The sequence below is a fragment of the Notolabrus celidotus genome, chromosome 6 (assembly GCF_009762535.1).
Source record: "Notolabrus celidotus isolate fNotCel1 chromosome 6, fNotCel1.pri, whole genome shotgun sequence".
NCBI classification, from domain to species: Eukaryota; Metazoa; Chordata; class Actinopteri; order Labriformes; family Labridae; genus Notolabrus; species Notolabrus celidotus.
In genome coordinates this window covers 7,335,534-7,350,051 of record NC_048277.1, presented here as the reverse complement: position 1 = coordinate 7,350,051, position 14,518 = coordinate 7,335,534, and the positions used below count along the sequence as shown (strand labels likewise).

The following is a 14,518-nucleotide window of genomic DNA, read 5'->3' as shown; positions in this document are numbered from 1 at the left end:
GAGAGAGGAAACATGAGACCATGAAGAGCTTAAACTTACCATAAATCAATCAAAGGGGATTGTGTAAACTAAATCTTTGCTTCTTCCCTCCTTTCTGTCCTCTCCTCTCTCTCCATGCAGATGTGATGAGTATGTTACACAGCTGGATGAGATGCAGAGGCAGCTGGCAGCAGCAGAGGATGAGAAAAAGACGCTGAACTCTCTCCTCCGGATGGCCATCCAGCAGAAGCTGGCCTTGACCCAGCGGCTGGAGGATCTGGAGTTTGACCATGAGCAGACCTACAGGGGCCGTGGGGCCAAAGTGCCCAGGATAAAAAGCAGCCCGCCCAAAGTAAGTCAAAGAGGTGCTTTCACAGCTCCCTCCAGCCCCACCAGACTTAACAGCCCCTCCCTCATCACCACCCAGACCCTGAACACCACCCTGACCCTTCACAGTCCTCCGTCCATGTCTGTGTGGACTCCAGAAACAATCCAGACCTCAACTCTGACTAGCATCAGTTACCCTAGTTTGTCCCTGGGTACTACGCCCATCATGATAGACCCCGAGAGTCTTACGGTAAAGTTCAGACCAGTGATTTTTTCAAGACAAGAAGTAGGTCACCTTACCCCACCTCGCGGCACTAATAGATCTTCTTCAGTATCTCCTCACCTGCGGCGAAAGCGGTGATTCTGTGTCACCTCTATACCCAGCATAGATGTCTGTTTTGTACACAGTTACCAGAATCCTCAGGTTAAGGTGGGACACAGAGCGGAAAACAAACTGGTTTCTCATGCCAACAATACAAGAACACTCAGGAAGATGGAGCCAATGACAACATGCTCCATCCTGAAAACATCCTGAAAAGTGCACTTTCTGGCTCTCAATGCTCATTAGCATAAGTGAAAGTTGGACTGCACTGACTTTCTTATTTAAAATGAGCATCTTTCTTGGCGTCTGAATAGCTTTTACTGTAAAATATGACATCATGTGCAGCTCTCACAGAGTGATGGGAAGTGTTTCAGAACAAAAAACAGGCAAAAAAGTGCTGCAGCATCTGCTTCAGCAGAACCCCAGTGACCCCCTGTGGCAGACGCTCTGAACAACATGTGATTTTTAAACTTTCATCAGTTGAAGTATATACATACATCCATTCTGTAAAAGTGATTATATTGTTGATAATATTTTAGCGATTATACTTTGATAAATGTTTACTTAAGTTATTTCATGCATGCCTAATTTGTCAAATCTAAAGTCCTGTCAGAAAGTATTTAACGGGCTCAAAGTGTGTCACATGATTAATGTGTGATTTCAAATACAATAGAAACCAGTCAACCCTCCTCTCTGTGCCCTGACCTCCTCTTCGATTGACCTCCTCTTACCTCATATAGCATGAAAATAAAAAGGGAAGGGAAAACTCACACAGTATTCCAGTTTCCCCAGTAGATGGCAGTATCAGCAAACATTTCCATTATCTCTTCTTTTCAAATGATGTTTGACATCTCACTCCCTCTCTCTCACTTCTTCTACCTCAGATAACTCTGATTGTGTAAAAGAGAAACAGCTTAAACAAGTCATGCAAACAAACAAGCAGATCATGCACTGAGTTAACGCAGCAGGTGTCGTGGAGTTGAGCAGGATGGGATTGTATGGCATCAGCCCCTCTGTGTCTGTCTTTCTCTTTGTGTGCTGCACAAATCAATATAGTATTGGATTTGGAAGTGTATGTGTGATTTAATTGTGTCCATGTCTCTGTCTCCTAGTGTTTTCCACCTCCAGTGTTGATTGCCTAGCTGTGCAGAGACTGGTCCTGTCAGATGAGGCTGGTTTACAGTATTAGTCACATTCACACTGTGCAGGAATGTAATTGGCATGTAGTAGATTCAGACATTTAGATTTTACTCAAGTGTTATTCCTGCCTTTTCTCCTCATGAGCTCATATTTCTCCACTTGCTTACTCTTCTGTCCGGCTTCTCACATTCATTCACATCCTAAATCACTGATTCCAACAGCAGGTGGATCAGTTTTCTTATCCCCGAGATTTAAAGCATCCTCTCTGGGTAACAACAGACTCTTGCTTTACGTTGCACCATGCTATGAAAAACAACCATTCAACAACAAGGATCAGAGCGCTGCTTCAGTATAAAACTAATAGCTATCACAGCAGTGAACCAGCAGGACCCTCTCTGTCCCTGACAAGGCGCCCCCTGTTTGTCCTCCGTGTCTTCTGTCTCTCTGTCTAACCCAGAGTGTCACCACTCTGTATATCTGTCTAATTTATCAGTTTCTTGTAGATTGTCAGCAGCCTGCTGCCTCAGTACCGTCACTCTCCCCACAACTAAGGCGAGGGAGAGCCTCCCGAGCCAGCAGGTAACCAGCTGTAGAACTAGAAGTAGGCTCATCCACATCTCTCTCTCTCTCTCTCTCTCTCTCTCTCTCTCTCTCTCTCTCTGTCTCTCTCTATCTATCTATCTATCTATCTATCTATCTATCTATCTATCTATCTATCTATCTATCTATCTATCTATCTATCTATCTATCTATCTATCACTGCAAAGTCACATTGATTTTCACATCTTTATATAATTAAAGTTTTAAACACTTTTATCTGCACAGGAGCAATTGTCTGCATGCTCTTAGTTTTAAAACTCTTCAAATATTAATGGCTGAGATTCTTGTTTTGCATAAATAAAAAGCACTTCTCAGGAACTGTTATTCACTTTGCATGTAGACTACTTTTTCACGTAGCAGTTCAAAATGAATGCTTTTCAATGCATCAGTTGCATTTTGTAATTGCACTTCAGATAAATGTTCCATCAAGTAAAATCTAACTTGAAGCTTTAACACTGAATACTCCAGGTAACTGTCTTACAGCAGACTTTCTCCATGACACACATGTTGGTTTCCCATGGCACCATCGGCACAAGTGTCAGTAATAATTTTGGAAGAGTCAGATTCAGCAAAGTTAGTAAGCCAGTAGCTTCAGTTAGCATCATTATTGTCTTGGAAAAGTCTTAGCATTTACTTCATGGGAGGTCTAGTTCTAAAACTCTGCATTCAGTCTATATTTAAACCAGGCAAACAAGTTGTCTTTATTTCTCTCAATGGACTGAAATGTTCACAGCAGACAACTTGGACACTGCTGACAGATCTGAGACTGTTTGGTTTTAGTTTTGTGTCACCCAGCCTTCTTCTCTAACTCTGTTTTGTTTTTGTTTTTTTAAGTTTTTCTCGACTGATACATTGTCTTAAAGTTTGATACAAACTGCTCCTTCCTTATGTCTGACATGGTTGAAGGGAAGAGTTTGAGTTTTGGGGAAATATGCTCTCTTGACAGGCACAGATGAGAATCATACCACTCTCATGTTGCTAGCAGCATTTTAGTTCAGCAACAACATCAAGCAAACATAAAACAGACAATCTGTTTAAAGCAGCATGTTGTGGGGTTAAATGATGAATTATTTCCTGACTGGAAGCAGTCACCTGTGAGTTTCTTATAGAAACTTTACAAAGCCTCTCCTCCTTTTCATCGAGCCAGACTTGCTGTTTCATACTGTTGTTGGTCTTAATGCTAAGCTAAGCTAACTGCCTGTTCACACAACTTTATATTTATTTTCCAGATATGAGTTAATTATTACATTTTAAATGTGGTTAAGAAAGACAATCAAAGTATTTCCCCAAAAGACTTTTCCCTGAAGAAACCATGTCACTATTTTTCTCGTCAACTGTTACATTTCATTTTGTTTAACCTTCTCTCCTCCATCATCTGCTCCCCTCTTCTGAGGCTCGTAGATAACCTATCTTAATTCTCTTCTCCTGTCTTTCTGCGTTCTTACAGTCCTAAATTATTGGCAGACCACACAGTCCTGTTGAGCAGAAGTAGTCTCCTCTCCCCCTGCGACCCTCTTAACTGTCTCGCCCAGCTGCCTCAGCCCCCCTAAACCTAACCCCTAGCCACCCCACTCCGGCCCGGGTCCTGGTCTCGGCCTGGTAGGAGTCCTGCAGAGATAGAAACGCTCTTGAGGGGGGGGCTCCCTTGGAATTTTCCCCACCCAGCCTACCTTGCAGTCTAATCTGGTGCTTACTGGACTCTGTGACCCCACCCCCTCCACCAAACGCTTGTGGTCTGGCCCTCAGCAGGCCTCCTGGTTACCTGGGTCGCAGAAGAAGAGCAGGACTCTCTCTTCTTCTCTGGAAACAAAGGGACTGAGTTGTAAAAAGCCAGAGTGACAAATCAGGGGAATCTCTTCCCCTCGGTGTATTAGTATTTATGAATTATTTATTTACTCTATTGATTATTTATTTACACATTGATTTGTGAATCTTTTTGAGCTATTTATTACAGGAATGTTTTCTCTTCGTTGTACGTCATTTCACAAGATGAAAAGTGTTTAACTGCTGTGGTGAAGAGGACGTGAAGCAGAAAAGTTCTTTCTGGTTTAAGAACAGGTTTAAACTGTAATAACACTATACAAAGTTAATCTGTTCGATCCTGATCATATGATAATCAAACACATGTATGCCATTTTTACATAGGAGTGTTAGTAAATTGGGTTTAACACTTGAAAGAGACTAATGAAGGTAAGCATGATATTACAGACACAGTGCTGATGTTGTGGTGGTGATGGGTGGATTTCGACTACCTTTCTAACGTCACTACTCTTTCTTTAGATGCTTGTGTTTTTTATACAGAGATATTATTTGCATATCATGTGCTTAAAGACTATTTTATACCTCCTATAATTTATATTTATTTTTACAGCAGACTCTAGTGACATGGGTGTGTCTGTTTCGTAGCTCAGATCTCTGCAGAGTCTGAGGTAGACGAGAGGCTGAGTGATTGAGGTCAGGACTAGGGCTGTTGGCCTGTTGTTTTATTTTATACTTTGCCTTTTGAATTGCACAGGTTTCAGTGACCATGGAGTGAACTGATCTCCAGCTTTTTAACAGTAGTTTAAAAACAGAGGATTCCTGAATGGTGTGCCTCTTCTAGAGTTCTCCTCTCTGCCATTTCAGCGTTGTATTCTCACTGTAAAGTATCGTATGTGAGATCTTTCATTGTATTAGTCACAACCCCAGGAATCTGCTCTTATAGTTCCTCCTACTGTGACAGAAATTAAATTATTCAGATAACAATGCTTCTCCTGTATGTCATCATTAAATCTCCATGTCCCCACATGCTTCCCTCAGTCAGTACACAATACTGTCCAAGCACAATTCTGCACTATGCATTAAAGCAATACATAATCTCCGGTCGTAGAATGATTTGAAAAATAATTACCGAAATCTTTGAACTATCTCTGTCACAGTGAACTAACCAGCAGGCTAACAGAGCAGTGTCCCCAACGTCCTCAAACACAGATAAAGACTGTTAGGTTCATGAATGAGGTGAAAGACGTGGATGTAATGTGGACGTTTGTTGCATAATGAAGACCCTTCTCTTTGTCTTTACTCCCTCATGATGTCTGTACTGTAACTAAACTGTTCTCCTGGTGGCAGTGAATCAGATAATCTACAAAGCCAGTGAAGTGTTGTGATTACAGATGAAAGCATTTCTTCCTCATCAGTGGTGGATGATTGACTCTTTCTGTTCTGTGTACATCTGTCGGATCTGTCTTTGTGCAGATTTGCAGCCACCAAGTGATAAAATAAATGTGGTCCAACAGAAGCTTCTGGACTCATGCAGGCTCATTGGTGACCTAACTCTCTTGGTTTGTTTGCACAATATAGCGATGGATGAAGAGAGACTAACCCAATGAAAGAAGAAAAAAAACAATGATAGTGATGGATGTAACGGTTTCTCCTCCATTAAAACATGTTTAATTGGTTTCACAAGTAAAATAAAGACCTGCCCTTGAATTTGTATGTGGCTTTGTGTCTGTGTCTGTTTTTCTATCTCACTCTGTTACAGGCATGGAGAGTTAGGGTGCTAAGATCAGACATGGACCATCACTGTGAAAGACATTTCAATGTTTTCTTGATTTTTTTACTAGGTTACATGTGCAGCTGTCAAACACTGGTTCATGTGTTACTTGTATCTTTATGTTTGACAGAACACAGCAGGTAGGGGCATTTCATCTTTAGAAAAACGAATCTGCATTATGATAAATTATGATAAGCATGTCAGAGGTCACATCTCTTATTCTGCATATTAATCTAATTCCATGAGCAACTCTGTGGAATTTCCATGCTTGACACAGAGATACAATCCAAATGTTAGGAAGTGTTATTTCTAATATGTAGACAAAATATCTTATTTCACTTACTGTAAGTCGCATTCACCTGACAAGTCTACATATATATGTGGAGCTTATTTCAAGACATTATCTTTCAAAATCGAGTACTAAATCATTTGATTTAAGTAAAATATCTGCAGATGCAGCAGGAAGATCTTTCTGAATATGTTTTTCGAAACAAGATTTCATAGTTATTTATTCTTTGTCTAAATTCATGTGCTAAATTCAACACAAGCCGAGTCAGGAGCTTTAATGAATACAGATTAAAAATACTTTCTCAACACGAATTAGAATTAAATTAATTTACAATCAGCTTCTCATAAGTTTGACTTTTGTATCATTTTTCATCATTCTGAAACTTTGTTTTTTGAAATCCTTGGATATACTTTTCATGTGACTGTATAAGTCACATTTTAAATAGCCTATTATCCTGTTTATTAAAACAACTGCATCTAGAATATGTAATCAGTACATATTGATTAGATGTCGAAAATATCGATTTAACTTAAAACCAGTTAAATGTGTGGGCGCGTGTGTGTCGTGCTGACCAACAGTAGGAGCATTGTCTTGCTGTAATAATAAGGAGGTCTGCACCGTCAGTACGCACAGAGGGGGGAGGAGGGCGGGGCTTTGAGGAACACCCCCATCAAGGTGACATTCCTCAAAGTGAGCTGGATTATGTCGACACACCTGACACATGTGCACAGGTGTTTACCAAACTCCGGGGTCCGTCTTTGGCGGGTTTTCGGTACTTACTGGCCTGCAGAAGAGATTCCGATCCTTCCAGACGCGCATGGTTTACGACCCTCGTTTTACCTGCCAGGAGTGGAGGCGCGCGCTACTTTCTCTCGTTTCCGGTCACTTTGAATGCGTTTCACTTTAGTATCTCGATGCTGGAGCGGTCACTGCCTCACAGAGGAATGGAGGGATTTAGCAGAGTCGCTTTTCGCAAGAAACCCAGGAGTCTGGACAAGTCGGATCTAGAAGAAGAAGGTGAGTTATTTGAGGAATACTTTTTTTCATATCAAATAACTGTCTCCAAAGAGATCCCCATTTCCCCTCTGTTATGGTCTTATTCAAACTATGTTAAACCCTGGGCTTGGTATATAGGCTACCTATTCTATTGTGCTGATAAAAAATCATATTGTGTACCTATGTCTGTCCAGTTTTGCTCGCTGGTTCTACATTATTATGATTTGTGTTCTATATTTTGCATGACTCCATATGGAAGCTGTGTGCTCTCACCTTTGCACTGTTTTGAAGTCTGAGTAAAACTTAAGAATGAGGCCATTACAGGCTTTAAAGTCTTTAGCTGGCACGCTGCTGATGACTAAGTGTTTTGACCCTGTGGCAGGTACAGGTCTTGTTTTAACCATCATGTTTTGTCAGGCTGATTGGGAAAGCATGGAGGCGGCGGACTGTAACACACCTACATTATAACCCATGTTTACACACCACTGGCTGTTCAGCAGGTATGAAGGTTTCTGAGGCAGGTCCCAGCCTGTTGTGTAACCATGTACATGCTGCAGGGCACATTTCTTTTCCTCATGGAGACCACTACTCTCAAGGAAGGCTGGGATCTGTCTGATTCCATCTGGAGCATGCAGAGATAAGTTCTCTGTGTACTTCTGATCCTGATCAAAAACAGTTTGTGGATCTGGCTTACAGATGAATCTTGCAGAGCCACAGCCTGGCAGCTGTGACTGAAAGTTTGCCCAGGCTTTAGTGTGATTAAGCAGTTATTTTTTCTCTGAAAACTGGAATCCAAATTCATGTCAGTACTCCTGCTGCGGTGTGTTACTGTCTGGGCATGACTGTCTTATCTTGCAGTTGTATGAAGTTCATGTGCAAACGTGCAGCTAAAGAAACTAAATGCAGTCTGATGTGAACTTTGCTCTAAGGTTTATATCGCCACTGTTATGATCAGAGAAGGTGTCTGTCAGCAGTCCGTCACAGTGTAATGAGCTGTGCAGGGCAGGAAGTGAGGTAAAAACTCAAACCCCCAGAGATCATATCTGTCAGTGAGTCACTGTGTTAGCAATACTGGAGTTTTAGTTCTATAGATTATTTTCATCATCATCAGCCTGCAGTATGTTTCCACTTTAAGCAATATACTGAACAATATCCCTGGAGGCTGATTAACCTGAAAACCATACAGGAGTCAAAGTACAGATATCATCATCAGTTCATTTATATAAATCCTCAGAAAACACATTGAGGGAGAACCCGAGGTACAGACAACAACAGAATACATTTAAAAAATAATAAAAACAAACAAACAAACAAACAAATAATTAGAGAAGGGTATGGTGGTGCAAGGGCACACATTTCCACAATAAAATACATTAAAACAATCGATAGAACAGTAAAAACAGTTAGGGGTCTGTGTATTGAAGCAAAATAATTAAAATCAACAAGATCAGAAATTAAAATTTGAAATTGCCCTAGTGTAATTCATGTGGTCAGTTTAAAGTTCTTCTGTAATAAATTCCAAGTATTGGGAGCATAGAAACTAAAAGCAGGTCTTCCTAACTGTGTGGATTAATATCACAGCAGACAATGACTCTGATAAAAGTGGAAACATTATTCCAATGTTATGTTGCTACAAATTTCTCTCCCATATTTTCTGTCTCCACTGTCCCGTTAATGAAAGCAAAGGCTAAAATATGTTGTTAAAAAAGAACAATAAGACAGCTGTCTCTGAAACCATCACTTTCCACCCGTGTCAATTCTATGCGTATCTACATTTTGGAGGAGGTGCACGTCAGCTACGTGCGTCTCTGCATAGGTACGGGAACTATGCGGACCCCTGGCGTAGGCTACGCTGTCGATTCGACGCAAAAGTATAAATCAGCCTTTAGACTCAGACTATAGTTGTGATATCTTTCCTGAGAGTGAAAGATCAAATTTGTGAAGATGAAAGGACAGTATGTGAAACATACAGAGCCACTGAGTCTGTTTTCCTCAGACTTCATTAAATCTGTTTTCTGTATCCCCCATCATCCTTTTGGTTTCATTACAGAGCTCTGACAAACAGTAATTCTGTTGTTGAATGAATCCTACCTTGAGTTGACCCGTGGCTGATTTAGAAAGCACTCAATCAAAAAAATGGGTACATATTGAGTTCCCCTTTCATGTTGAATGTCTTTCCATATGACTTGATGCACTACAGATAGATCTTAATGATGGAATGTTTCTAATGTGGCTGGCTGACCCCACATCTATTCATCATGAGTATGATTTAAATTGAAGACAGTACACTCTCTATGCTCTGTCCTGCTTTGTTATTTTGAATTTATACATGTTCTTGCTTTGGTTTTACCAGAGTGGGGTGATCTTAGTCGATATTATTAAGTAGTTCAGCTTTTGTTTCCTCTTATTACCTGAAAAATTGATGGAGAAGTGATTCCTTCTGCTTTTATTATGCAAACTTGATTCATTCAGGTCCTCCTGTTTTATCCATCCAGCTATGGCAATTAACATAACGTGTTGCGTTTTAGGGACGGTAAAGAAATCAGGCGCCTCATTGCTCTGACAACCTGGAAAACAATTAATATGTTTGGGCTTCTGATCGAGGCATCACAATGCAGCACAATTGCTTTGCACAGCTGAAAACAGGATCATTTCGTCTGCAGGTAAACAAAGGCAGATTGGTCATCCTTGTGTGGCTAACATTAGCAGAGCTAGCACCACCAGTCTTTTGTTCTCTTAGCAGGTTGACATCCGCATGCCTGTGCTGGTAACTCATTGCTCTGGTCAAATGCTTATAAACCAGTATAACCAGACACAGCCTACTAATACTTAATCTCCATTTACTAGGTCAAAATACTGACAAAACAGTCCGTGCAACCAGATGTTATCTGTGCCTGTTTATATCTTGGTTGTAGTGCATTGTAGCATCATGGCATTAGACTTTAACGGGAGCTGCAGCCCAGGCTAGTGGAGAGTGACTGCTCTACAGCTTGGACACAAAGTAAGGCCTACATTTTGGGCCCTTGATAATAAAATATTAATCATTAATTTAACAGACTTCTGATTCTGGTGCCAACTGTGTGGGTGACGACATTTAATTGTTCAGTGTTGGCTGTAACATTTGGTGTCATGGACACGACAGGTGTGTTATTCCACAAACTCGCCCTGTCTTTGTTAAAAGTGCTTTCACTGTTTTTCTTATCTTGATTAGCTACAGGGTCATCTTAAACCTGAGTATTCTTAGCCTAAAGGCTTTTTAAACCAGGATTAAAGATCATCTAACCCCTGTATGCACGTCTTACTGCTGAAGGCTGGTAACTTATCAATTGATGTCATTTCTTCTGGTTATAGACTGTTGTTTGTTCTTTGAGTGACTTTTTATGCCGCTTTGGATAAGAGATGACATGTCAATGGGAATATTGCTTGTTAGATAAAGTTTGAATTAAAGATCTGAAATAAAAATGTTTGCCCACTTTTCCTGGACAAATGATAAGTAATCAGCAGTCTATAAGTCTGGTTTGCTTTGGCCCAGCTATCTTTGAATGTATGCTGCCAACTGTATTTCCTGTCAGCTATATTTGTGAAATGCTTTGGTTGCACAATTGCTAACAACTTAACAACAATAACTTGATGTCTTTGGACACCATCACACACTTCAAAGAGCTCCATTTGTTTCTATGTCCCTTGTATTTGAAGTCAAGTTAGCAGAAAGCAGAAACATTCCGCTTTCTTTGAAATAAATTGAATTTCATGCTTCATAAACTTTACAGCACACTGCCTGAGTATATGTGTTATTGTATCTCACATGGAGTTACATTTATTTAGTGTTTAAAGCACAAATAGCCAGTGGGTGTTTGGGTTTGAGCTGCTGCTGGTGTGCGGACAGCTGTATCATTCCCTAACAAAGGATCAGTTTGTTTCCTGTGTGCAGAGACAGAAGCAGTGGGACTGTGTGAATCAGACGCTGTGTGGCCTGCTTGCCTCCTGCTCCGTGGATTGTTTTTCTGCTCTGATGTGCATTCATCCTGAACTGAACCCTCTCACTGTCCTCGGCAGGCTTTAACTTACTGCAGCAAACACTGCTTCTGTTGTGCAGCTCAGTTCATGAAGGCTCAGGGGTTATTATTTTTTGTGTGTCGTGCTTTGCTGTACCACATCAGTACACACTACATATAAATCACAGCTCTATAACCACTTGACATGACTGGTCCCAAACTACTGAGCAGCATTCATCATGTGTGATTGGTATCTGAACTCTGAAAGGTCAGTTGGAAAGTCTTCTTTCCCCTGTGCTTTGTGGTGAAACCAGAGTCAGAATCCAGTAAATAACTACTGAACTGAACAGAATAGAAAAAGAAATGTTTCTTGTCAGGATAGAAATCATGATGAGAAAATAAAGACATGGTGCGTTCAGGTTCCCACGGACCAAAGTGCAGAAACTTGTGAGAGCCCTTCATTTTACTCTTACTCTAAACTTATCAAGCTCTTTGTCGTTGACCACACAAACACACATTTCATGCAAATCTTCGGGGGTCGAGTGATGATCAGCAATGGTCCAATATCAGGGCTGATATTTAGCCTTTGGCCATTATCTGTGTCAGCATTTTATTTTACAAATCAATTACAAAATTACTGCTAACTCCTTTGAAAGATGTTGAAAGTTTTGATCAAACATTTCTTAAAGACATTTAAACAAAGTCATGTGTTTGAGTCTGTGACATTTGAAATTGTTATACAGGTTCTGCTGTTATTTTCTGCATCTGTTAAAATTGCCAACAGAAAAGCACTAATGTTTAGACTTAACTGTGACTGAAAATCTTAAGATTGATGTGATTTTTGAAAGTGAAGTAGGACTCTACCTTAGTAAAAGAGTTAAGTTAAATAATACCCCAACCTGCAAGTATGTCACTACTTCTAGGTATACCTAATGTTACTGTTACTGATAAATATAAGAGGAAACTTTCTAAGATGTTAACTTTCTGTGCCAGAAAGTGTATTCTTTTAAACTGGATCACAGATAGGGTCCCTTCCAAGGTACAATGGCAGAGAGTTATACTTGAATATGTCCCACTGGACTACTTAACTTGTAAACTACATTCCAGAGACGATGTTTTCTGTAGAACATGAGAACCCTTCCTGATATATATTGGGCTAAATGTTTCCACTATTCTTACTAGAGGCTTTGTGCTATAGACACAACTTTTTATTATCATTATTATAATTATTATTATTTTTTAATTATATTTATTCCCTTTTTCTCTTTTCCTCTATCTTTGCACCTCTGCAATGTACAATGTGAATCCTGTGCCTGACGCCTGTGTTAACTTAACTTGAATGCTAACCATGATATATATGTGAGCCAAATGTATATGTTTTGTTTGTTAAAAAACCTAATAAATATATTATAAAAAAAAAACAACATCCTGCAAGTATGATAAGAACACTGTTGGGTGCATAACAAACATTAGAATCTGAGGGACAATTTTTTTAGCTGCATATATAAATCCTCTTCAAATCAATACGTTGTTTCAGCTTGTCGTATCTTTAGAGAGTAAACGGGTAATAAATGGGATAATGTATAGGGGCGGATGGTTATGTGAATTAGAATCCTGACAGGATGAGACACTGCATTCCCCCCCTTCACTTCATGTTTGTGTATTATCTCACCCTTCTGGGATTCACCCGTTACACATTATTCCTTAGACTCTATCTGTGATCAGATAGAGTTTCTGAGTCACTGCGATTTGACCTGCTTGATAGCATGAAGCTCAGGTTTTCTTCTTTTTTTTAAAATCAGACTATTGTGATCAACAGTAACCTGTGTGATTTCACATCATGTTATGGCGTTGTGGAAGTGAGGGAAGCTCAGTTTTTAAGCACACAATGGAGGCGCTACACACATACACAGGCATGCACATACGCACAGGCTACACATCACCACTTTCTTCTGCCCAGATCACCTTTGTTCACCCTTCGGGGCAGGATCAGAGCAGGAATGACCATTACACAGCCACCGTGTGTTATTTACACTTTGCAGACATATAAAAAACTTACAGTAAATTTCCTGCCTTGAAATGACGGTATGTAAGAGCCAATCTTAAGACACCTTAGTCCCCAGCAGTAAATTAACTGTACTAGTCCTCACTTATGGGTCAGTGTTTAAACTTTGTTGTTTTTGGCAACAAAAAAAAAGTGTTATTAACCCTTTCTGCCTCAACCAGAAGAGAGACTCGGTGAGCTGCAGTGATTAGTTACAACTCTAAATAAATGTGGTGGTCTTTTGTAGATGTGACTCTATATTAATATCATTACTTGTCTTTAAACTTCTTTAATTTAATGTGAAATGACAAATTTAAGATGTTTGATGTCTTATAAGCACAGACTTCAAGCACTTCAGTCATTCAACTTCAGTGGAATTATTTTGTCTTGAAGATGTGTCCAGAGTCAGTGAAAACAATAAAAAACAATTCAAACACATACAAAGTAGCTATGTTTGTATTCATCATTTTACACTGAGCGAGTCTAAAATGGTGTTTGGTTGTTGACTTGTAAAAAAAGAACAAAAGCAGGAACATGCTCATGTTTAGTTTGGAGCTGCTTGTGTCTCAAACAAAAAATTTTTGGTATTTGCATTCTGTTTTTCTTCAGGCGCTCAAAACCTTTCAACTAAACTCAGATCAATCTCTGTTAATGCTTTTTAAATAAAGAGATGCAGAATTTATTATTTGCTTGTTCAAATAATTTCCCTGAGCTTGCTCAGCGATGCCTCACACTCAAGGTGAGTGTGTATGGAGGTGTGGAGGAGGTTAATGTTTACTCGATTGATAACATTGTCTGTAGGCTGCACTTGGCAGGAAGTGTATAATTCATGTACTTACTTGTGTAATGTTCCCTGGTAGTTGCACACACATACTGTCACAAACATCAGAGATTTCAGACTAGGGTTTTAGTCACTGCAGTTTGCACATCTACCAGTAGGTGGGGGTAAATGCTCAGAAAAGATCCATCCAGGGAGTTGCAAGTGAGCCTGCTGATCAGAGAGAGGTGTGGACACATGCAGAGTTTTAATGGACCACATTACAACAGCACTACCACCCAAAAACACTTCCCACTGTGCTGCTGCCCCCAAATCAATCAGATAATAATCAGAGTGATGAGTTTGGTGAGAGTTTCTGATGTTGATGCTTTTCTTTCCTGACTGACACTCAGATAGATTTAGAAAAGATGGAAATGATACATCTGGCTTTATGTGACTGACTGAGAAACTGTTCCTGTTGTTGTGGGAGGACAGGTGGACATTTCTCTCAGCAGGAAAAACAATGAGGTAGACAGA

At 40.0% G+C, this 14,518-nt stretch overlaps 2 protein-coding genes across 5 annotated transcripts in view; both read left to right on the top strand.

Annotated features, from left to right (window-relative positions):
* bicd1a (bicaudal D homolog 1a) overlaps positions 1–5,645 on the top strand; it is a 52,415-nt gene extending 46,770 nt beyond the window's left edge. For 2 of the 4 annotated variants that reach the window (XM_034685022.1, XM_034685021.1), the window contains exons 8-10: positions 121–331; positions 2,272–2,347; positions 3,816–5,645. In XM_034685022.1, coding sequence (XP_034540913.1) covers positions 121–331; positions 2,272–2,319 — 259 coding nt within the window. In that variant the 3' untranslated portion in view covers positions 2,320–2,347; positions 3,816–5,645. Of the gene's footprint in view, positions 1–120; positions 2,348–3,815 lie in introns of all 4 variants that reach the window. The other 2 variants (XR_004631494.1, XR_004631493.1) reach the window with 1 other exon arrangement.
* Positions 5,646–6,887: 1,242 nt separating this feature from the next.
* The window catches only part of fgd4a (FYVE, RhoGEF and PH domain containing 4a), a 75,828-nt gene continuing 68,197 nt past the window's right edge, over positions 6,888–14,518 (top strand). Inside the window, exon 1 of the mRNA XM_034685023.1 lies at positions 6,888–7,206. Coding sequence (XP_034540914.1) covers positions 7,104–7,206 — 103 coding nt within the window. The 5' untranslated portion in view covers positions 6,888–7,103. The remainder of the gene's footprint in view (positions 7,207–14,518) is intronic.